The sequence below is a fragment of the Haemaphysalis longicornis genome, unplaced genomic scaffold (genome assembly GCF_048455015.1).
Source record: "Haemaphysalis longicornis isolate Haplotype H1 unplaced genomic scaffold, Haemaphysalis longicornis Haplotype H1 scaffold_6, whole genome shotgun sequence".
Classification (NCBI taxonomy): domain Eukaryota; kingdom Metazoa; phylum Arthropoda; class Arachnida; order Ixodida; family Ixodidae; genus Haemaphysalis; species Haemaphysalis longicornis.
In genome coordinates, this window is record NW_027526407.1 from 161766166 (window position 1) to 161791769 (window position 25604).

At 43.0% G+C, this 25604-nt stretch overlaps 1 protein-coding gene across 1 annotated transcript; it reads right to left on the reverse strand.

Moving 5' to 3' along the window:
- Positions 1-531: 531 nt before the first annotated feature.
- Positions 532-14993, reverse strand: LOC144142035 (uncharacterized). The gene is made up of 4 exons (XM_077673460.1): positions 14889-14993; positions 8650-8836; positions 2300-2447; positions 532-811 (listed from the first exon to the last, which is right to left on the reverse strand). Exons 1-4 carry the CDS (start codon positions 14974-14976, stop codon positions 725-727), a joined length of 510 nt encoding a protein of 169 aa, XP_077529586.1. The 5' UTR covers positions 14977-14993; the 3' UTR covers positions 532-724.
- Between the last annotated feature and the right edge of the window lie 10611 nt (positions 14994-25604).

Sequence of the window (25604 nt, forward strand, 5' to 3'; positions counted from 1 at the left end):
TTGAAGGCGCTGCTGTGTGAAGTCGGCTGGTCCGTCGTTCCCGGGTTTCACGGCACCACAATAATGTTATAGAACGGGACGCGGACGCAAGTACATGGCTGTGCTGTACGTAGGTTTATTCGCATCTTTTTTCTACCCCCCAATCACCATGATAGTAGGCGGTTAGCGGCCTTGTTCCTCATCGTCTTCATTATAAATACGCAACACTTACCTTAAGCTTGCCTTAGTAAGCTTTTAGTAGAAAGTAAAATTACTCGCGGAAACGCAGTTTCTGTCTTTTAGTTTAATTTTTATGTCTTTATAGTGAAAATTAAAGGTGGCCATTCATTATACATAGCAGAACACCACCCTCCAAAACAGCCACTACTGAATCGTGCTTTTGTTACGGCACAAGTAATGCGGATGTTACAGTGATGCTTCCTCAAACGCCCTGGGAATGAATTCTACAATGAAATAGTGCTTTGCGACAGGAAACAAAAATATTTTGTCCCAAAGTATCTTCTAAAAAAAAACAAAAAAAAATAATAACAGTCTCCAACAAATGTTCTTCTGGTGTGTTGTTTACAAAAGATTTTATTGTCTGTTTACATTTTTGTCATTTTCAAACTTGACACTCGCCCTCCCTTACATATCATAGCAGGAACGTGTTTGCAACAAGGGAAACAGAAAAAACTCTGTCGCCCTGATTGCGGTAGCCAAGCTCTGAATATGCAGCACTGACATATTAAACGTCAAATTTCAGGTTCATTGTCTTGCAGGTGAAAATCGTACCGCCGTCAACAACCCTGAAGGTAACGACGACATTGCCATCCTGAAATAAAGTTCATCATTTAAGGATTATTCAGGTCAAGAGATCTTGTATATTTGAATAAGTACTTTAAAACACTATGCCAGGTCTCGCACTACTCTCCTACTACAAGTAGTGATAGTAGCAGTCAGCGATGTCTCCTTCCTTAAACATATAAAATCTGAAGGCGAAAGATGTGGCGCGAAGAGCGAAAACATTATTCTGAACTGAAACAAACCATAAAGAGAGTTTGCCAAATTGAAATTTAGGTATTGTACTACCTTATTACTCACAGGTTCAATATATAGGGTAAATGTTATTGGCGCGGAAACCCTACTCAGTACTCGGTAAACTTTGTAGTAGGTTCTGCGAGTTGTCGTAATGGTCTTTTGCTTGCGTGCACCTCATTTGTTTTATCTCATCGCACTGCAAAGTATTTACAGAAGCTTTTATAGCAAGATGTTACACTTTCTGTTAGCAAAGTCTCAACCTTGTGGAACTGATGTGAGTGGTTGTGGTTTGTATGCGAGACCATTCATTACCGATTCTGCAATTTTTTCTCAGTGTGCGGCCTTCACTCCAAATATTTTACATGCCTGGTTCACCCACGTTTCCACAGTGCACAATTCGTCTGCAGATGTTGTATAAAACAAGTGTAAAAGTTTGGCAAAAGTTCCCGACCTTGTCAATGTCGTGAAAACTTTAAATCTGGTTGAATTCGCTTGAGCATTTTGGTATTTTATTCTGAGATCTACTAACCTGAGTGTAATGTCAACCTTTTAAGATAAACGATAAAAAAACGCCAGCATCATTTACTACAACTGGAAAGTTATGGCTCAGTGAAATGATTTTGCCTTACTTGGAATATAGGTGCATAATATGGGGGAGGAACTGGGTGCTATGAATAAATCATGCCAACAAGAAGTTCTCGCATTACATTCAAAGTCAAAATGTTTTGTTTTGAAATTGAAGAACAATTTGCCAACTTCGCTATTCAATAATAAACCTTCTACATATTGTTACCGAAATATCTGTCGATTTTTCTGCTTTTTATATCTCAGCAGTCATTCCCGGAATGCCTAATTTATAACCTGTTATTCTCTAAATGACAGTCGACCAACGTTTACTCTGCACTGCATTTCATGGGCTTGTTTCTTGGACCACTGAGAAATAAAAACACTACGCATCAGCGAGGGATTGCAGGGGAAATTTATTGTCTCCTATTGTGTTTTGTTAAGTTGTTTAGAATGTTAGGACATTGCTTATACTCTTGCCGTGCACCAGAGGTGACAATCCCCATCAGGAGTATTTGGTAGGTTTTTCAATCTCTTTTGATTGGAAATTTGCAGAAATTTGTAAACCGGAAAATTTTGAGAAAGGAAAGGTGCACACGGATGTCATTGTTTTAAAATGCTCCAGACCTACATTTATTCAATAGATGTGCACCAATATCAGCGGTACAATTTTCTTGAATTTATAAAAACCGTAATTAAAATACAACATGCTACTTACCCCCAAGTAAAGCTCGGTGAAGGAGCCGGCCGGTAAGTCAAAAGAAAGGCGGCTATTGTAGATTCCAGACTTAACCGGACATTCGTTGTTCCACTCCTTGTTTAATTCCTTTTCAATTTCTGTAGTTCCTCCACACAAATTCAATACGCTGAAAATACCACACAAGACTTATGAGTCTGCTGAAATTTATCTGATGGTTTTTAATTGATTGATTGGGGGTTTAACGCGCCGACGCAACGCAGGCGATGAGGTGCGCCGTAGTGGAGGGCTCCGGAATAATTTTGACCACCTGGCGATCTTTATCGTGCGCCGAAATCTCGTACACACGGGCGTTTTTGCTTTTCGCCTCCATCAGAAAAGCAACCGCCGCGGCCGGGAATCGAACCCGCGACCTCGTGCTCAGCAGCGCAACGCCTTAGCCACTGATCCACCACGGGGGGTTCTGATGATTTTTACCTAAAGCCGATATTTTTTTTCTGCAAATATTCATTTTGCTATAGAATAGAGAATGTTTCGGTAACTTCACAACTCAAGTGTGAAATGTTTCGCGAGAAGTTCCAAACTATTTTTTCAGCAACCGTCATTTTGTGTTTTTCTTCGCACCCGTTAACAAAAACACTTGGGTAGCGTACTGTGCTAGGGCAATCTCCGACACATTGTTTCGAGAACTTCTAAAACTTTTACACGTTCGCGCACAAGAAACGTCTGCAAAGGAGTGGCGGTATATTTGCGTTACTGCGCTGCTCAGGACACGAGTTTATTACATATACTGACGAGAAAACTGGCGCTGCCGAAACGCTAATCGCTGGAAGCTGCCCTTGCATCCGTAGAAGTTACGGGGGCGGCGCACGAAGGCCCACGACTTCAAAACACTTGTCTCATTTGCCCATCGGCGAAAACCCAGGTCCTTTTGCGCCGTCCTCGAAAGCCCTGGACACATTTTCTCTGTCTCTTTTGCTTCGTCTCGCGGCTCAAACCTCACTCATGTCACTCCGTTGTCGAAGCCCAGTACTCATCTGCCCCCGACACGTTTGCCCCGAGCCGATATCTCCACGCTGATAATTAATCCTAAGGGTTTCTATGTTTCCTTTTCTTTTTTTGTAATTTTTTAGTGCTCCGTATGAACGACACATAAAAACGGGAGAATAAAACTATAGAAACGAGAAATTTGATCGAAATTGTGGGATCTTGTAACGGTGAATTTTTTCGTGCTATATGGGTTCGTTGCTTGCAATTATCAATGTCATTAATAATTTTGTACTACATGTTGGAATGATATCCTAGTAGCCATATATGAATGACGCATCGTGACATTTTTGGGTCTCAATAACCAACATGGCAACGTAGTTCATGTGGTGTTGAATATCGCGCTCACTCGACGAGGCTGTTTGCCCGGCCAAGATGGCACCCCAGAGACCTTGGAAGGTCACAAGGATTCCCCATGGACGTGGGCTTGACGAAGTTCACCGCGTTCTTACCACTACCGCAGCAGGGGGTTTCAAATTTACCCTACTTAAACCACGCATACAAAATAGCACTGCTACGGATGGAAGGCATGCTTTTCCAGTGCTAGCTCAACAGGAAAAAGGGGTCGAGGTGTGAAATTTTGATAATGACACAATTATGGTGATTTAAAAGGTTTGCTTTTTTTCTTTTTTTCTCCTTTTACTCTCCGTTTGCTCTCTCTTTTTCTTTTTTGAGATCGTCATCGATCATTATCTTACCGTTTTCAAAGCAATTATTCTCCAAACACTGACGTTTCCTCGTTCGTAGCGGGAGAATGGTGCGGGACCAATGTCAGCGGGGTAAAAGGCACGCGGGGATTGTGGCGTGGGACTATCGCTCAAACGCGCTCACTCGAGTACCTTTCCCGGGTCCACCAATGTCCTGGCCAACCGCGTACCACCCGCCGACGGTTCGTACTCAACACTACACTTCCCGCCGTTACCCATTACACGCCCAGCACTTATCATGCACCCTGTACCTACCCCGCAGTTCCTGTGTAACTCGGGAGGCTGCGTGCCTCATTCGGCCGGCTCAAACCTCTTCAGTCCCCTCCCATCACATTCTTCACCGCACCTATCGGTGCCCTGGCCATCCTTCTTGTTCCACCTGTTCTTCCTACCCATCCATCACTCATTCTTAATGTGACGGCACCCCGCCATCTCTTCACCCATCTCTCGCCTCTATCACCTCGTGGGAGGTGTGGCTGTCTCCCACGGCGAGAGTATACATCCAGGCTGCCCACGAAGCTCTAGAAGCCCGTGCACAAGATCCGCAGGTGAATTGTGGGGTACTGCGTGGATCCGGTGAATTGCGCTTTCAAATTAGGACCTAGAATTAGGTCCTGGGGAAAATAAAAGTTTGTCCTCTCTCTCTCTCTCTCTCTCTCTCTATATATATATATATATATATATATATATATATATATATCTCACTCTCTCTCTCTCGGGGCCTTTGAGAAACGGGGCTAACGTTGCGGGCCGTTTGAAACAGGGCTTCTGCGCGCGCAGAAACCGTGACACCCTGTTACGAGGAGAGTATACTTTGTGAATAGGCTTCGTTATTGCATTGGATGGTTACATTTTACATGATGCAAATAAGGCAAAGTGCACCGAAAAGCAACCCGCAAAACGAACTACACCAAAATAATAACACGCAGTAGCTGTAAAAAAAAGCGCATTTTTTGTTTTTTGTTTCATGCTTGCTTGAGATATACGTTAACAAGAGCGTGTGCATTCACCCAGTTAACTGTCGTTATTGGTTTTACTTTCGTGATAGCGCAAAAGGGCAACTTTGAATCCCCTTTTTTCTTCGAAAGGAACATATTACTGGAAGAGTAAACAAATGTTGTATACATAACCTATTGCATTTCCCCCGTGGTCACTGACGTATTTTGTCTAAAACTGTTGGTCAGCTACATGTTCAGAGTGTTTCAGCAATATTTTTAAAAGTCTACGTCAATAAAGAACTGCTCTAAAAATTTATTATTTAAAAAGAACAAAACCAAGAAACGGGCCTTCCTGAACCATACGAACGTAGAAATATTTATTTAACGGCATTGGCACAAAAAAGTACGGGTGATTGCAGACGATCATGCATTTGAGAATATAACGGCATACCGTTTGGTCTCGAAACACGGTTGAAAAAATTTACTGGTCAGTGACCAAAAACAAAAGGATACACATGGCATTTGGAATACACTTCGTCTCCCCAACACAGAAGATTTAAAGCCACAAATGCCGAAGAACGTGTTTACCTAAACTTCAACCAAGAAAAGCAAGGAGAAAACCGAAAAACTCTGCTTCTCCATACCGCTTTGCCTTGTTTTTTCGCCTGCACGTCGTATGTGTTTCTACGTCGTATTCGTCTGCTTTGTGCCCCTTTCATCCTTTGCAATGCTTTCGACCGATCTTAAAAAACATTACCAGCGGAGCCAATTACAAAGCAAAGTCGGTAACTATACTAGTCCCATAATTTCTATAGTCGCATGTGTTGCAGCTCCCGATTCTTTTTTGGTTCATGTTGTTAGAAACACTGACAGCTATAGGATGACGGGAAAAATCAGGTGGCATCCGGGGATGCTCCCACACGGTCCTCCCGGCATATCTGATGTTTATTCGACACTATGCCGGCCTTGCTGACTGGGTGCCACCGTTGATGAAGGCCAGTAATATCCGGTGAAATCCTTCTGGTTAGGTTAGAATGCATAGTTTGTTAGTTTTTATTTTAGTTATCTACTTACCCTTGTATTCATAAAGCATACTTAACTTATGCCCTTCGTAAAGGTCGGAAAAGGACCAGACTGGGAAAAGGCCGCGTCGCGGTTCGCAAACCTTCCTGACGGCGCACATATCCAAGGCGCCCTTTTCGAGGCACGCTAGGCTCCTGCGAACGAGGCTTCCACGCCAAGAGCCATTTCGCACGCGGCGTGTGGGCGGGGCTTGACCTTTCGCTAATAGGAAAAAACGCTGCCGTGGCGCAATCTTTGAAGCGCTCGGATCAGCCAGCTCCGTCCGAAGCCTGTTCACGTGAAAAACATTAGGCTTAACTTTGCGGCAGAATACTGATCGCCGCTTGCTCTACTACCACGCATGAATATATCTATTGCGTGAATTTTCACGACAGCATCATCCCCTTTCTCGCATGCGTAACTTGGTTTGCCCGTTTGGTTTCATTCGGGCAAGCGGCGACGAACTGTAGCAGCACCTTCCGGCGTCTTTCTACGCGTGGAGGCAGCGCCATTGTTCGGGCGCTGGCCGCATGGCGCACCGGCCGGGCAGGGGGTTCGGTGCGAGCACGGCCGCGTCAGGGCGGCAGCCCTGTGCGCGGATCGTTTTTGCTCGCAGAAAGCGCTTTATTGTTTACAGCTTTTCAATTCTCGCGAACGACGCGCGAAATGGAACACCTCCGCTAAGCGATATTAGTAGTCTTCAATGTTGCTCGCGTAAAGGGGCACTTAAAATAGGTCGGGAGATACCTTCGGTAGCGATTAATTTTCGAACTGAGAAGTTCCCGAAAAGGCGCCCTTTCGTTTTCGTTTTTGAAATGCGGTAAGGCCGAAGGGAAAAGTTCTTAAGGTGGGTTTGGGAATACGGGGGTTAGTGACGTAGTTATTTGTTATTTGGTTATGTAAATGAATGGATGCACGTTTGGATGAATGGATAGATGTATGGATGGACGGATGGATGTGTTGACGTATAAACGATTCGGAGAATAAATTTATAAATAGTTAGATGAAGTGGTTTATGTAGATGTAAATTCTTTGAAAAATTGCAGCCCCATTTTTAGAAAATTATTGTTAAAACTGGACTCTTCCTCCATAAAATTTTTTGCGAAATCAATGCCCAAAACCCAAACTGCTTCAACCGCTTCGGAATTCGCAATGGTGTATCCTACAGTGCGTTTTACTCAACCGAGCGAAGCTCTCAGGGAGGTATGGAACGCTTCCCTCTTTAAGAGGGATAATGCCGAAAAAACACAAGTTTGCATCATTCGAAAGATTGTCTCGTTAGAATCATACCGACACCACTTTTAACGTAAACTTCACAGATATAAGAAATACACTTAGGAAAATAGCCAATAGCCGTGCGACCCGCAAACTCATTTCCCGCATCAGAACCTATGATGCCATATGTCAAGCTGGGCAACTGACTGACACCAGCGAAAGTAAACCTGAGCACGAGGTCGCGGGTTCAATTGCCGATCACGGTGGCCGCTTTACTGATGCAGGCGAAAAGCAAGAACGACCATGTGTGCGAGATTTCTGCGCACGTTAAATATCCTCAGGTGGTCAATATAATTCGGAGCCTTTCAATATGGCGCGCCTCATCGCCTGCGTTGCGCCGGCGCGTTAAACCCTACATTCAATCCATCAACCAATCAATCGAAAGTAAACTCAAATAGGCCAGGTAATCAGCTTGCCGAACGAGCTGTTTGCACTTAAAGTCAGGGTCAATTCTTGTCAGAGCATTAAGAATTGTTGGGTAAGAAATTAAGCATTCGAACGAACACGTAAACACCCAAGCAGTTAGGGCCGCACTTTGCCGGCTGACATTGCCTAAAACACAACGGTCCGACGTATTAGACCGGACTGACACAACACTTACAACTAATATATGGGGCCCTGTCACTTCCATGACCCTGTTTTTCGATTCATTGTTTACGTTATAGGAAACGATTAGTGTAAACCCCAATAAAAATACGGCGGGTACTGAAGCCTGGCCAGAACTTAAGGGCAGAAACTGCTACTTCGGAGGTATTTGAGCGCAATCATAAAAGGGGGCGAATAGAAAGGAACCAAATGGCCTTCTGTAGGATGGTAGCACACCCGGTCAGCAGGCCATCTTCAGTTTTACGGCTCTGCTCTGGATACGTAATTCTCTACGCCACGAAAACCTAATTTAGCGAAAGAAATGAAGTTTTGTCTTAAAATGTTTAATTTGTCGGCGCATAAAACGGTTTGTGGCGGGACAAGCACTCAGGGCACGGTAAAACACTAAATCTATTTACAAAAACAAAGTTGTGTTTTATCTGCATGGGCTCTTTATAGTAAGCTCGATATTAAGAAATGGTTAACAAAAATAGACATTTTTTGTTGAATTCGTTTTGGTAACCGCTTTAGCGACACTTGCATGCTCCTAGGAAATACGCAGGTTAAGAGCGCCAGGGTACATATGTGTGCAAGGGGAGCAGCAGTGACAGTGACAGCGTGCTTTATAAGAACCGCAAAGGCATCATTGTATACTGGCAAGCACTGTTTCTGGCGTAATATTGTAATGGTTGCCTCTTACAAATAAAAAAAAACAAATAAACTCAGCTGTGCAAGTTCCGTCATACAATTAGCTTACCATGGCAGAACAGTCGGGACGCATAAAAGTGGTGTGCCGTTGGGTTTTTTCAGGGAAATCAGGAGCTGCGGGTTTTCCCCAACAGTTTCTGTTAATTCAACCACAGCGTCAATCACCACAGTTTTTCCTGGCGCAGCATCCGTCACTGTTACGTTCAGGATGTTGACGATGTTCGAACCGTCGCCGTCTGCCGCAAAAACAGAAGCAGTGAGCTCTTTGCGGAATTGTCAGAATACGTTTTTACCCTGGCATACAATGCGTTGGAATAAACAAAGGGGTATCAGTCTGACACAAGTAATTACGAAGAACTGTATTATGTAGCTCCTTCCTTACACCTGCATTATCTCTGTAAGACCCCGAGAAGCCCCAACTAATAATCTGTATGAATACCAAATATACCTAACATACAGAAAACACCCAAAAACATGTGTCGCATCTTGCACCTTGAGACAGCAACATGAAAAGTTTTAAGCGTTTCTGGTTTCCCAAAACATTTGAATATTTCGGATTAGAAAATATATCTGCAAAAGTATGCCTAGGTGTGTAATACTGAGTATGAATTTCTTATTGCCAAATTTTGCATATATGAAACGTTTTGCTAGAAAATGATGTGATACTAAAAATAAAAATGCAAGATGCCTGATCGACCTAAAGTTTTAAACGCTAAAATGGTGAGACAATACGTCAGTACCGGGCCAAACTTTTTTTATTTAAAAAGAACCTACTTTCGATAACTGCTTCCGCTCTTTTGTTCGCTTCTGGAAGCAGAGTGAAAGCTACATTTCTCGGAAGCACGGACCGGAACTGCGTGATTTCCTCGTCGCAAACGAAACACATTAGGTTTCTGCTTTGTTTCTGTGACTTTATTTTTATAGTTGCTATAGAAAAGCGTTCATTGCTAGAACTCAAGGAGAATCGCCCAGCAGCCGCTACATGGCATCAGTGACGTGTTTCAGGCCGTCGAGGAAAGTCAAGACCGGAAAAGAAGAAAAATCTTTTGAGCAAGTTTCCACGTCATCTGATGGAAATAGAGCAGTAATTTCGCCGAGGTACTTTGCGACACCATAATCTAAGTACTGGGTTTCTTGGGTGACTACGTTATACAAGCATTCAAGATTTCAAAAAAAGTTGAAAAAAGTGTTGCAGGGTATCTTTATATGATTGCAAAAAGGCCGGGGCTTGGTTACTCTTTGTGATTAATCTAAAGAATACATTAATGTCCGCACGTTTACGAGGCCTGTGGTGAGCGTCATTGTCGCCCAAATGCGTAATTTGCAAAGCGTGCGACTTGTAGTCAGAAGGCGATTATTCGTACCCTACTTTGGACACTTGTACTCTCCAATGTCTCTCTAACAGAAAAAAGCCAATATCAGCAGCAATACCCCTGTATATTTGGAAAGGAAAATATATTAAACCATGAGTTGTTTTGCATTTTGCATTACTATTTTGGTCAAAACTTCTTGCTTGGGTTTCTGTATTCCTTAAAAGTACCCTTGTTATTTTATATATATATATATATATATATATATATATATATATATATATATATATATATATATATATATATATATATAAATTTATACATGTCTACGTACGTACGTCTTAATTTCACGCAATGGGCCCGGTAAACTGTTTACGTTGTGGAAGATGCGAATAAAGACAAACAAACAAACAAAATACCGTAGAGCGAATAGACGGGTGACAAACAAACTTCATTTACGTTTCGGCTTGGGACGTTCGTTCGTCCGAATAAAACCCGAGCGCACGAGCACACGTTCAAAGGTGTCAAGGGCCAATCAAAGCCATGAGGGTTACACGTGCTGCGTGGTACAACAAAACAGCTGAAAAATCTTTGAGAATACAGGCCGCTCATACCTCGACCTAAAGAGCGGCCGCCAAAAAAAATCATAAGGGGTCGTCTACAAAATTGCTTGCGCACAATGCCCCGCTAGTTATGTTGGGGAGACCATGAATTTCCCAGAATGCCTCCGCCAACACAAAAACGACGTTCGCAAGTCCGACACTCAGCGCAGTGCATTGGCCCAGCACTGCGAAAAAGCTGACCACAGGATTAACTTTGACCGCGCGCATGTGATTGGCACTGAAACCAATTACTCACAAAGATTACTGCTTGAGTCCTGGCACATACAAGGGAACCGGCAAGGCCTGAACAGATCCCTCGGAGCCCTTCCCACCATCTACGCCCACGGCCTCCGACGCGCAAGGGCAAGAATCCAGTAAGAAAAAAGAAGAAGAATACGCCTATATAACCGCTGCTTCTTGCCGTACATAGTCACCCCTGATGAAGGAGCCGAGTTGGCTCGGAAACGTCGGGACAGCTTTGAATACACGCCCTTGGTTAGTGTATTTGCCTCTTAAGTTTAACCCAACCAGACAGAGTTCTGTCGAAGATGTTCACATTGACATCTTTAAGAATGGCGATGCAATATCAAAACATAACTGCTTTTCACAGTGACATGTGATTCATGGCTGTAGCGCACGCAGCAAAAACAAAAATAAAACAAAAAAGGAAGAAAGGTTGCAGTACAACAAAACCAGCATTCTATTACAGTGCAGTATGAAAAGAGAGCCACCGCAGTGTTAGACCAATGCGTCACTATTAAACAATGTAAGATGGGGCCCAGGAAACTGATGGTGGAGTTTAAAAATTAAACTGCACAAATAAAACTGTGGGCACCCGCGCAATCTCATACAAGAATGCCCATAAAGAAAGATGTATATTCAAGATATGAAAGTTCACACAGACGAGTCTGAGTGCGCCAAAAAGGTTAGGGCGCCGATGTTTTCTTTTAAGCCTGATGTCATGAATCTAAATTTGTGAATAAGATAAGATTCTGTCAATTATCTATTATTGTGTGATCGGAAACCTGGTTCACGGATTGTCACTTGAATTTTATCTAATGAATGGCCAGCTACGATAAAATGTTGGGATGACGGCAGATTGGGAAGGGTCTTAATGTGTGACTTCTGATTGTTCAAGCGTAGTCTGAAAGAGTTGGCGGTCTGGCCGATATACTGAAGTCGGAATTGCGTGCATTCTAGCAAATAAATAGCATTTGCTGAGTCACAAATTAAATTTTCTTGCATATTAAGCCTAAAATTGGAAGCTGTACTAGTGTGGTGGTGGTCGTCGTCATACGGCGGCCCATTTGGCATCGTGGTTTTTGACAGGGTAGACATGCGATGTAAGATTGGCGGAAGGTTTTACTAAAGGGAGTGAATCTCGTATGTTTAAGTGACGCCGATAGACTACGCGGGGCGGTTGTAAAAAAACGCGTGGAAGTTTCTCTCTTTGCATAAGAATAATATGGTGTTATTTAAGAATCAAAGTAACTTTTGGGGCTGATGCCGAGTAACTTAGAACCAGATTAGTAGTTGGTTGGGCAAGGGATGACCTGGTTGGTTGGGAGTAATAGTTTGTTCCGATCAAGTTTGCTAGCGTGTTTTACTGCGTCATCAATAATATGTGCCGGGTATTTCTGCTTTGTAAGGGAGTCACAGAGTACTGCAGAGTTTTGCTTAGTGTCGGCTTCTCTTTTAAAGCGAACCGTCTGACTGTAAGGTATGCTGGTCTTGTTATGTATTACGTGGCTGCTTTCAAAGTGTAAATACTCCTGGCGATCAGTGGCTTTTCTGTAAAGGTTTGTGGTTGATTTTCCGTCATCCAATGACAATGAGACGTCAAGAAAGTTTATTGTTTCAGCCGAATACTGGTGGGAGAAAGAAATTTGTTGGTGGCTGTTGTTGAAATCTCTGATGAATGAAAGACGCTCTTGTTCGCCGTGTTGCAAAATCAGAGAAAATATCGTCGATAAAGCCTTTGTAATAAAAATGTTTAAGAGAATGTTTGTCCAAAAATGCTGTTTCGAGAGAGCACATGACAATGTTAACGTAGATTGGTCCGCCCCTCTTGTCCATTGACGTTGCTTTGATCTGAATGTAGTGTATATCATCATATTTAAGTGATTAAGCTCTGGAATTATTTTGAGCAATGTTGCCAGTGTTTCACTGTCGATGGAACTAGATTCGTGAAAGGCGTCGTTTGTTTCGACGACAGGTCGGACGCCATCGTCGTGAGGGATATTGTTGTACAGAGAAGCGATGAGTAGTGAGTTGTGCAAGACACAAAGTTCAATAATATATTTCACGAAATGGTTTGTGTCTTTTACAAACGAAGTAAACTTAGTATTTTGTTTAGGATCGACTCCATAGAGAAAGAGAGTTCTTCAGTTACCGTGCCGATGCCGGATACGATGGGACGACCTGGATTATTCTGCTTATGTATTTTGGGCAATAAATAAAACCTACCTTCGACAGGACCAAGAGGGACAAGTTATTTTACTGCATGAGCTGCTATTTTTTTCCTTCTGCCAAGGTTTGAAGGGTTTTCATAATTCGAGTCTTAAAGTGTTCTGTGGTATTATCATCGACACGCTTAATAAAATATCTGTCGGTCATTCGTCGGAGGGCTTCATTACATATTCACTTGCATTCATAACCACTATTTCACCTCCCTTATCGTCCCGCCTAATAACGATTTCACTTCGCGTCGCAAGACTTTTGAGCGCATTGTTTTCCTCTGCCGAAAGGTTCTTCCAGTATGGGACCTGCTTTTTAAATATATCCAGAATATCGCGCCTGACTGCCGAGATATAAATATCTAGGTATTTGTCATGCTGAGTCGGGGGAGTCTAGTGTTTTTTGGAGGGCACGGGACCATAGGTGTCATTAAAGCTGGGATGATCATGAAAATATTCCCGCAGTCGTTTATTGCGAAAAAAGTTGTCTCAGTCCTAAAGAGTGCATAATCGTTGACACCACCTGTTGCTGTCCAGAAACTGAGACCACGAAAGAGAAGATTGACTTCAGTAGGGAAAAGAGTGGCACGAGTCAGGTGTACAATGCAAGATTGATTAAAATTGGTTAGGTGCAGTGTTGATTCGCGACCGTGTTGATTCACTCTCTTAACCTAATACCACTCCCCATGTTACATCGGCTGTCTGGCCTGCCAGAACCCGCGATGCAAAAGTTGCGCCCATACGACGACGACCACCAAAGCCACTAGTACAGCTTCCAATTTTCAGCTTAGGTCAAAAATGGCATTTCACTTTTGACGCGGAAAATGCTATTTATCTGCTAGAATGCGTGCAATGCCAACTTCACTACATAGGCCAGACCGTCAACTGTTTCAGACTACGCTTCAACAATCATAAGTCACACACTAAGACCCTTCTCAATCTGCAGTTATCCAAACAGATAAACGTAGCTGGCCCGTGATTTCATAGAATTGAACTGACAATCCATGAAGCCGGTTTCTGTTCACACAATGATAGAGAATTCAGAGAATGCTAACTTACTCACAAATTAAAATACTTGAAATCAGGCATAAACAAAAACATCGGCGCACAGGCCTTTTCGGCGCACTCATAGTCATCTGTGGGAACTTTCACATCTTGATTATACATCTTCTGTATGGGCATTCGTCTATGAGAATGCGCGCGGGCCCGCAGTTTCACTGGTAGAGTTTTAATGTTTATATTCCACTTCAGTTTCTTGGGCCCCATCTTATATTGTGTATTAGTGACGCATTGGTCGAATGACGCGGTGGCTCTCTTTCCACTCTGCACTGTTTTTCAACGCTCTTTTTGTTGTACTGTACCCTCTCATTTTTTGTTTTGTTTTCTTGAAAGACATGCCACTGTGAAAACCAGTTATGTCTTTATATTGCATACCACATCATTCTTAAAAAATTATCAGCTGTTCTTACGTACCACGCAGCACGTGTAACCCTCTTTGCTGAAATTGGCCCTGGACGCCCTATAAGCTTATGCTCGTGCGCTTGGGTTTTTTCGGACGAAGGATCGTCCTAAGCAGAAATGTCAATAAATTTTTTTGTTATCCGTTCGTCTATTGGCTCTCTCTCTCTATATGTATAAATATATATATACATATAGTTATCGCGCTCCTATATGTCTATGCACTGCTGATTTATCCGAAATCTGAATAGAGCTGTCATAGATTAACAGCTCGTGTACTTGTTCATGTGAGTTGCAAGAGGTGTAGACAATTCTCTTTATGGGGGATACTTTTATTTCGCAAGAACTTTCGGGTTATTATGCTGTTTACTCTATATTAAAAACCCTAAATAGGCTGCTACTGCTACTTTCCTGATGTAAACATTCAAAAACACATCTTGAGGAGATAAAAAGACGTCTCACCTGAGCAATCCGTCAGCTCTGGATATTGAACTGAACATGCTGCAATGTGAAAGGCGGTCAGGATTACAAAGTATAAACTTGCTTGCATATTGTCGGTGGCCAAAGTGCTCGTGCATGCGTTTAGGCCATGGTGCAGTTCTTTTTAACCAGTTGGTCTAAGGATGCAGCACACGTGCCGGTGACGTTCGGGGGCAATTGCTCCGGTCTAGCGGACGATGTCCACAAATGTCACCGTCACATGAATATTAACGAACTTTACTCTATGTATATCATTCCTAACCGACCGGACGCGGTCTCAAAAAAGTCATTTTACTTTGTTGATTTCCACTTTGTTCGCAGGTTCATGGAAGTACGAAGTATATGTTCTATTGTACGGCTGGTGCAGATGGGTATGAAGAGAACGTAAAACTACAAAGTGAATTTAAAAGCATATTCAAATATGTCCTTCATCCAGTTCCCCTAACAGTCATTTTAGTAGAAATGCTATGACTGAATGACATCGAGTTTGTACGAAACCCTGTATAGACAAGCTACATCGCAACTTTGATGGTTTTCTTGCCATTGTTTAGGTCCATTTACGGGGCCAGTATTTTTCTGCAAAGGCATCTTCCAAGGATAGTTATATTGCGACCATTAGCTTGGGCTCCCAAAGTTACTAAAGGTTCCTCAAATAATGCACTGGTTAAAAAATACTGATAATGCCAACGACGAAACGGCTACTAACCTCATAAAACAACCATTTTCGCAACAGATTTGGCTTCGTGCACAATTTACGGGGTGTTCAGTTATCCCTCCAGAAATATTTGGAAGGTTCGAACAACTAGACGGCTCAAATATCATTGTTACATGCAGCATGAGTGAAATACGCCTCCGGTATTTCGCCAGGTTTTTGTGAGATTACTGCTTTACGTATTGCACTGGACTCAGTATCCGCACGCCTTCATTTTAAAAATGTAATAATGTATTTTTGGTCACACATAGCTTTTGTGCAGATGCAATTTCAAAAACAAAGCTAACATTAATATGATTTCTTTGCAAACATTGAGCTTTACAGTGTGTCACTCTTGCACTTTTCAGGCACATTTTGAAAATGTTGTCAACAAATTAGGTTCGAAGTATGAAAAAACGCCAAAAACGTTGCCTTGATTTTAATGAATGTTATACACTAACCACTGCGTTTTTGAATTATTCAGTTTGAAGAATTTAGGCTTTTACTGCGTTAGGTACAGCTGATATACCTTACCTGATATTTCATATCGCACAATTTTAAGCCCAAAACAAATCATTTTAATTTCACTCGTTGTGTAAATAACTGAGTGTAAGTTTAAATATTCCAACACCTAGAAGAAAAGTAGGAACTAGAATGTGGAATCCTCTGATAAGGTGAATAGAAGTATTGACTTAGCGAAAACTTTCCTATGCCGGCGGTGGTAGGACTAGGAGTCAAGAGACAAATCTGATTCCCTTTATTATATTTTACAGCAGTAAAAATTTTTAACTGAGAAAGTAGGCAATTCGGTCTTGTTAATACGCGTGTTAAGACTTTGAAGCAAAGCGAGCAGCAGTGAATAAGGGTCACAAGACCAGTCGGGACCCAGCGTCCTCTCGCCATCTGTCTTCCGTTGAAGGGAGTGTTTCCTATTACCAAATAAACTAAATGTGTAGAAACATCAAATAGGTATGACGAGGCCTTTCAATGCCACTTTCCCAAAGATGGCGGGATTGCGTAAAACATATCTGAGGCGCCATTTGGGTCTTGTCAGACCTTCTTCATTTCAGTTTGATAGACAATCGCGTTTGTCTATTCCAGAGAGCGTCGAACAAATTATTTTACAACCAAAAAGCTGTTAGTGGGTCCAAAATGTCTGTCGTTTTGGCTTCAAGGTATTCAAAAGTTCCAACAAAATATTTGTTTTTTAATAGTGGTGCTGTCTCGAACGGTAGATGTTTTATATTTGTAGCCGAAATAAGAGAAATGTTAGAGAAGAAATTACACCATCTTCCCGTAGGAGAGCCCTGTGTAGTATGCGAAGCAGGCAAGGGCTCGTTTCAAGATACCCGTTAGTGTTCAGTTCGTCGCTTCCGTAAGGTTGAGGTACGTAGCTAACGTTATATTAACCGTCTGGTTTCCATGGTAACTACCACACATTTCACTTAGCGGAACTACGAAATGGGAAATTGCTTTCACCCGATGGCTGTTTCGAATACTACTCAGGGTTCCCCTATTAGAAGATAGCGTAATTTTATACGGGGGTGAGGGGGTGTTAGAGTGAAAAGGCATTACAGAGAGAGAGAGAGACGTTGTACGAGGTATGAGTTTGTTTTTATTTAGGCATTATAATCATCATGTTCAACGTAGGTGACGCCGAGCTGTAGTTGGCGTTCCGGTTTGATTATGGCCGCCTTATGGTCTGTGATATATAAAGTGAAGGGCTGTTGTAGTGGATGAACCCTGAATTTGCTGAAGATGTCGATCACTCTCGACTTGTCGTCCCAGCAAACCACTAACATCTCTGCGACGTCCCAAAAAGACCAGAACGTCTATGTCCCAGCAGTATCTCTATTAGATATCCGTACAACGTGCAATATTTTTATGAAAATGTTTGGATTTTTAGATAACGTTGATGTTACCTTAATGTTGGACGTTCTTTCAACTATGCTATAAACTTACCCTCGATGTTGCTGCTGCTTCATTTGTGGATGGTATTTAGACAGATTTGGTGACGTTGTTCAGGTGTTGCTGGTATATCCGTTTTTTACTTCGTACATGTCTATCGCAGTTACATTTATTTTAGCTATAACTGCGATACTTTATTTTCAAACTCTCCGCAGGCGTACTGTTTTGAATGTGTTTAATATGGGTTTTGTAGCGAGGGGTTTTGTGCAAGTTTTGTAATCCACCAATATTGCTTGCAAGGAAATATAAATGTGGAGGACATAATATATAAATTAGACTTAACATATGCCTGAACAAAATTTGATGCTCATAGGAGTTTTTATTCAGTGAAACCACCATTATACTTGGTCGTTCTACCTTCGTAATGAAAATATAAATGCTGACCTGACAAATCCCTAGCGACAATGTTCTGCCACATATGTTAAAGAACAAATTTCCCAGCTTGTACAGATGGTGAAAGGCTGGAGGAACCGGAGAGCTGGCAAGATTTTCCCCGGTCACTTTCCTCACCGTACTGACATCTTACCCCGCAACGACGGAAGATGCGGCAACAGCCCTGGCCCGCATCACCAGGCTGCCACCACACAATATAATCACTTATTCGAATAGCGCCATTCAAAACTTCATTCGTTGTAGCGTTTCGGCTACAGCACTCAAGATTCTCCAAAATCCCCATACCCAATCAGTCGACATCGTCTGGACCCCGGTTCTCTGGGGTGGGAGGCAACGAGGCGGCCCACAATGAAGCACTAGATCTAAACAGCCGAGCTCGGCTCGCTCCTGCTTTCTAACACAGTGCTCGGTCGGCACGCGATCGTCTGCTCTCGTATCAAGAAGTGACGAAGCATTATCTCGCCTCTTCCGCCACCGCTTTCCCACTGCCCACACATTCCTCACCAACGTTCAGAAGCGCCTATGGCGGCTCCTTCAGACCAACTCACTCGACCGTCGATCCCTCCTCCACTAGACCAACTCCTCTGAGTTCCCAGCGCCCAACTGTTCCCTCTGTGACTCCCTGGACGCACTAAGCCACGGCATGTGGGCCTGCCCTCTTAGCCCATTCCACCACATCTCCAACGTCGAGCAGTGGGAGGACGCGCTCGGCAGCTCGCAACCGGGGGCGCAGCTACTTCTGGTTGACCGAGCCGCTACTGCCACTGCCAGCTTTTGGCCGGCAGCCACCGCGTGTTCCTACTCAAGTTGCTTGGCAAACAAAGTGATTTCTCTCTCTTTCTCTATCTCTTCTTCGGCGAACCGGCGGTTGCACCTGACATGGGTTTCCTAACCTGCTCCTGAAAGCTCTCCATGAGTGGCCGGCCGGGATCGTTTCGGCCGTTGGCGTAAACAAAATGCGTGGACCCAAGAGTTTGATACTCTAACAGAGGCTTCCAACGAATATTGTCTGCTGATTCGTTTTGGTCGTATTTGACAAATTTCTGCAGTGATAACACTTGTTTCTTCCGCACCGATCTTGGAGGCGAGGCCAATTATGCTAATACCTAATGTGAAGTAACCAAAGCTCTCTTATTTCAGCCAAAAAAAGCTGTCGCGCTTCATCGTTCCCCCTATGCAAGCTACGGTATCCGCGAAGGAAATTGAATGCGCCGCTAGATTTCTGGCATTGATAAACATTGTTCGTCACGCACCAATCTTGCAGACAAGCCCATCATGCGAACACTACAAGCGATGTACCCAGAGCTCCCGTATTTAACTCTCAAAAAGCTATCCTAAACCCCCGATCCCCCCGATGAAAGAGCTAGCTACGAAGGAATTCGCTCTCTTTAACAAAAATAGCTTGTAATTTGCCTCAAGGCATGAGCCCAAACCAGGAGATGGACATGAAATCCGGATGATGTCGCCTGCTTTCAGATACTTTCTGGCGCTGCGTCGACGCTGATGTCTGGCGAGCATAGACATCGGCGTAGCTCCCACATCAGCTCACGTCGCCGTGCATTTTGCCGACACCGTCGAAGTGGGGCGATGGCGACGCGCGAAAGTGCGGAAATACGCTTCACGTGGTTACGGCCTCAGAAGAAACCGTAAAATTAATGCGCACGTTACCCCACGCCAGCTGTATTTCTACCGTAGACCCTAAAATTGCTTTAAATGCCGTAATCTAGAGTGTCGGTACAATTACTGTTTTCTTGAAAAAAAAAACTCACCATCAAGGTTTTCTTTTATATAATTGGCAACTAATATCAGTATTTACCAATACCTTGGGAATCTTTTTCGCAACGCGTTTTTATTAAGGTGGGTGTCTTTCAGGAACTAGTTTTTGCCTCGGACGAACATGAGACAGGAAAGTCGCTGCGCGGCGAGTCCGACCGTCCAACAGTTGTATTAACTGCGCTCCGTATTGATGCACGTTCTACTGTCCGGTGACGGTACGGGTGTACACGCCTTCAACTTCCGTTATTTCGGTGATTTGACAACAATAGGTTTATCTACCGGACGAAAAAATACTGCCAAGTAGTGAAGTCAAGCGAGTACTAGTGTACCTTGTTTTCTTGTCATATGCATTTAACGTAGCAGAGTTGCTGTCGAACTTCCGTTCGCGTAAGCGGTTAGCCCTACCATTTTGAGTGACTCGCTTTGTGACATACGCAGATGTGTCGGTAGACCTTTGTACCTTGCTGCTGCGTGTGTAAACAGAGTGGATTCTCGCGCAATTTCTAGCCCTGTGTTTGGTGACGTGTTTGTGTCCTGTCCTGTTTTACTAGTAGAATGTTTTGATATGAAATGAAATAAGGGAAGCTGGAGAGTTCCAATATAAGTGTGTGTGCAAATATAAGTGTGTGTATGCGTTACATGCAGATCGTGTACTTTTAGCGTGTTATTATGCACTCTTGGTTTTTGTTTCGTTTCTGCAGAAGCCGTTTCTTCCCGTCATAATAGTTTTCGGTTTAAAAACATGCACAATAAATTGAATGATTGCGTGCGTGTAGTATTAGAATAAAATATTAAAACGAGTGATTTCCGACCGTACAGCATTGGATTAAAATGCCATCTGGATGCTTTTTTCACGTTTCGATTGAGTGCTCAGTCTTTTCACACGCTCAGTTTGGTCGCGAAATATTTGAATGAACATCGTGTATGCAACCCGAATTCATTTGTAACGTCAGAACTACACGCATGTCGTAACTGGTAGAGTAGTATGAGCAGCGCTGGTTGCGCTTCGTACTCTTACTGCATCATCGCAAACGTAAATTAACCATTCAGAACCGAGGGAAAATATTCAAAAACGGCTGTAAAATTTCTGTCACTTATATAATTTCCAGCTTAATGAATTTAGTGTGTAACACACCTTGGTGATCAGAGTAACACAGCATTTGGGATATCGCTGGTTTAGGGCAGAGTATGATTTTGGTGTCTGGCCTGTTGTTTGCTAAACACTTACATATTGCAGGCTGCTCACTGGTACAACTTAGACTATGTTTGAATGTGATTGTGCAGTAGAACTTTCTTGCACTACTTTGATGCTTCCTGCTGTACAACGTATACTTCAACTAAAAATGTAGGCCTAGTAGGTCAAGGGAACAGGACAACATGACGAGTTTTTCAGTGATGTGCTTTTTGAAGGTTTAGTTATTCATATATACCAAGTAGCCCACCTCGCCATTTTGCTGCAGGAAGTATACGTCCATGGCAGTGACGCTGTCCGGGTTTGTGCACGTTTTCTTTTGCCACATTTTGTGGACATGGCTTCATCCATGTATATATTGTCACTTCAATCAAACAAATTGTTAGGATACACAAAAAATAATTTGCAAGTTCACATGGGACCTGTAGCTGGGCTAAACTGTCCTCAGAGTCCCCATTCACGAAATATAGTTCTTATAAATACTGGTACCTCACATTAGCAGTCATTGTTAGTTTAAGGTTGCCTTTGTAGTGCCAATGCTGACGTCATATTATATCCACTACGCTCTCTTCCTGTCCCTTAATGTTACACCCATCATCTAGCGTTCTATTGCCCGCAAAGTGTTCCTAATTTACGTTAGACCCTTTTAGTGCGCCTAGAAGTTTCTGCCCCATTTGTGAGTACCGGTAAGATGGAGCTGTCAGACACTGTCTTTTTCAAGGACAATTGTAGGTGGCCATTCTGTATTATACCAGTCTTAAAAGATGTATTAACAACACACATTTTCCTGCACCCACGCCTGGATTGAACAACTGGCTTGCAAGGGAGGTGATACTGCAACATTCTGCACAAGGCGCCTGCTCAAGCGTCTGCTGAAAGTCAACTTGGCGAAGGAGTTCGCCTCGTTTGGGAAAAAGAGAAGCACGCTTTTTTTCACCTGCAAGTGGTATCCTACATTGTGTGAAACTAGATATCTTAGTGTTGTTACAGACATGAAATTCTTTCACCAGACAATGTATGGGGCCCAGTTGTTTATTGTCAGTCACATCCTGCGCAAATATCAACTTTATCGACAACCTAGGGCTTCTCAGTTTTTATGGCTAGAAGAGGTATTAAATTTCTTTCAGCCTTTGGACCATGACATTTTTACTGACTTCACAAGCAATCCGGTCTGCAACTATTTTGGCACTTTCTGGCACCACATCCAAGAACGCAAGCTGTTCAAGAATCCCTACCACAACTTATGATGGAGGCAAGTACCATTAAACCATCATTGAGTCATTTGCGTGCTTCCATGTGTTTTTGCTTTGTGTTATTGTTCTTTCATCTTATCACTTGGTGTGAATCACATAGTCGTGTAATTCTGTCTTGTTGTAACTAATATTCAATCATTTCCTAGTTCCTTTTTTTTTGTTTGTTCCCAAATCATATCACTTTCTTTGAAATATTGCAATAGTGTAACTTTGCATTGTTTTCCTAACCAGAATTCAATAAGTTGTTTCAATGTTTTTTGTTGTATTATTGCTGTCCTGCTATTTCACTAAGTGTGAATCATTTCATTACGTAAACTTCTACTGCTCTTGTAACCGTCGTACAGTCATTTCTGTATAAACACCTTTTCTATAGTTCATAACCATTTCCCTAGATGTTGGTTTATTTAAAGTAGCTTAAATTTATATGGCACTGAGAACCACCACTCAACACCACTTCTGTGTTTCAAAGGTGGTTTTGTATTATAGTTCCCTCAAGTTTTCACTATATGTGAACTATTTAATTTCGTGAAGTTGCTTTGTTTTTGAAACCATCATTAAATCATTTCTTTGTTTTCACACTTTGCGTGCGTTGTTTCTCACCCATTTCACTTAACGTGAGATAGTTCAAGTTGCATAAATACTTTGTGCTTGTACCCTGGGTTTAGATGTTTGCTTTTTTCCCATTCTTTTTGTCAACCTTTCTGCTGTGTGTGACTTATTTATAGTCACGAATATTTGTACTATTTTTGAAATTATACAATGCGTACGCTGTGGGCCAGGGCAGATTAGAATCATAATAAATTGTTTGTGTTGCGAAAGCGTATTACGTAATTTGGAAATCAATATAAACAGTTTAACTGAACTCTTCTGTGTTTTAGGTGTACTTTAAAATCTTTTTTACTACCCAGCTCCACTTACTTACACCTAGGTTGGCAAGACAGTCTTTTTAATTAGTTTAATTTTTGAGTTGTTTCTCTGATAGTTTATTTACCGAAGGCCTGTATAGCCGTATTGCGTGGTACAATTCCATGACGCTAGTCGGGTTGCCTTAGTTTCAAGGGCGCTTGGGCTGATCAGGACTGGTTTGCTGTTACTGACACGTATTTTCGATGTGACATTTCTTGTTTAGAGCTGTGCTTTGTGTGCTTCTGCAAGAGTGTGTTGTAAGCTTGGTACTTCACATATGAGACTTCTTGCAGTATACAGCACTTCCAAAATAGAAACACATAATTCTAGAAACCAGGTGCCAAGTAACAGCAAACAGTGCTGAATAGCTTGCAAGACACGTATTTGAAGCATAAATGCCTACAACACGTAGGCAACCTCGAAAAGGGGGCTGGCCAAACTCCAAAGTGTATAAAGAATGTGAATTTCCAGCATACAGCTTCATCTCAACAATGCCGTAGTAACCTACAGTAGTCATGAATACAACAAACTAATGCTTGTGCCGAAGAAAAAAACAATGTACAACAGACATCTATATACGTCTTGCATGCGTACCACTGCAATATCCATAAGATGTACCACTACGGTAACGTCCCATAAACAGCCTATAAAAGTACCCCAAGGGGTCCATTCTACGTTATCCTCCGTGTATTTTGGATGGGTTTTTTGCAGTTTTAGCAATGTTGAATATATGTAATTTCGACCCCAACGGTACGTCTCCTGGACATCTGCGATGTCGATTGCTGATATCTTCGGGATATCTGCATGACGTAACGGGGTTTGCTAGGGTAGACACTCGAGTCACGGCCCGAGGGTTAAAAAGAAGGTCCCTTTCAACCCCAGTAGTCCGAGTGGCGCTGGCTACCACCCCCAAGCGCAGGAAACAAAAGCCAATCCAATCCAATCCAATCGAATCCAATCCAATGCCCTTCGCGAGAGAGTGTTATAGCGCCGAAATCGCGCCACCACATGAACGCGAACCGAACGCGGCGAGAGAGGGTGTTGCGAGAGGAGAGAAGGCGAGGAGGACGCGGGGGAGAGGGCACACCTGTGGCCGACGGTTGAATGAGTCAAGGATATAAGGCGCGCGCGTAACCTTCCATTCTGTGTCGGCTCCGTGGAGCAGTCGGTAAAGTTCCGTGTACCTTGCGTTCCGCCCGCAGAGTCGTGGGATCGAAACCTGGCGCCGGAAGGTATTATATCTTTATATAGTGTAGGGTGCGGACTACGTAGTGATGCGGACTACGGACGCCAACGCGGGTGACATCGTGAGTTACTAAAATGCTCTGCATTTAAAATACCTGAATATAAATACCCCAGAAAGGGGGGGGGGAGATAGCCCCCCCCCCTAGTAGTGTAGTGGTCTTTGCACCGGACCGGTATTCTGGAGGTCATGGGTTCGGATCCCACGTGGCGGGCATTTTTTCTCCACTTTCTGTATTTCCAAATTCTTTATGTATCAATGACCTACCACATTATCCCCTTTGCTTTCTGACGTTTTCTTGACTGCCAACGGGAATTTCTGCTTTATTTCAACGAGCCCCTCATTTCCTATTGTGATTCGCCACACACACACTCACACACACACACACACACACACACACACATATATATATATATATATATATATATATATATATATATATATATATATATATATATATATATATGGATATACGATGGAGAAGTCAAACTGAAAATCATAACATTTATTCTAACGTTTCGACAGTTGACAGGTCTTTTTCAAAGATACAAATAGTGCACATAAGTTGGGTTTAAATACATTGCAGTTGTGGGTGGGGAAGAAGATGTAGCAAGCGAAATGTAAGCTCTACGCGACACAGAAGTATTCGAAGCCCCAAAACCCAAGGGCGGGGGCAGCGTTGGAGTGGTGCTGGGGAACAGAGGCGAAAGGGGGGCGTAATCAAGGCAGGCGAGGTTACAGGATAACATGAAGGCATTGCATAGCATTGAATTCACCACGGGAAAGCAAGAAATTGAGGGAGTAACGAGGGGCGCATTTCCTGCTCATTTCGTAACGGGAAATTGAGCGGTTAGGACAAAAGGGTGGGGGAGACCAGAGCTAATTACGGACGCCTAGTGCAAGAGTTAACACATACTCATACACACACACACACAAAAACATGCATTCACACACACACACACACACACACACAAAGAGAAAGAAAGAGGAAGGATTGAAAAGTGGGGCTGAGACCACAGCGGGGGTTTTTAAGCAGGAGAGGCGCGAGAACCGCATCGGGGGAATGCAGGGATGAAAGAAAGCCCCAAACGGCACGTGGTTTACTCCTGGCCGCCGTTTGAGGGGGGAAGAATGAAGGGGACTCCCATCTCCCTTCTTCCTTACCCCCGTCTCGGGCTCAATAAAGTTATGCACTCACTCACTCACTCATTCACATGGGGTGAAAACGCGGAAACGATTTCCTGCGTAAAGCGTGTCAGCCGTCCACGAGGCGGAC

Bases quoted from the DNA above. Each gene is read 5' to 3' on its own strand.
- LOC144142035 (XM_077673460.1), bottom strand. From the start codon at position 14,976: ATGCAAGCAAGTTTATACTTTGTAATCCTGACCGCCTTTCACATTGCA. The intron at 8,837-14,888 runs GTGAGACGTCTT...TTTTTGCGGCAG, and splicing joins AGAGCTGACGGATTGCTCAG to ACGGCGACGGTTCGAACATC. The intron at 812-2,299 runs GTAAGTAGCATG...ACTTTATTTCAG, and splicing joins TCACCGAGCTTTACTTGGGG to GATGGCAATGTCGTCGTTAC.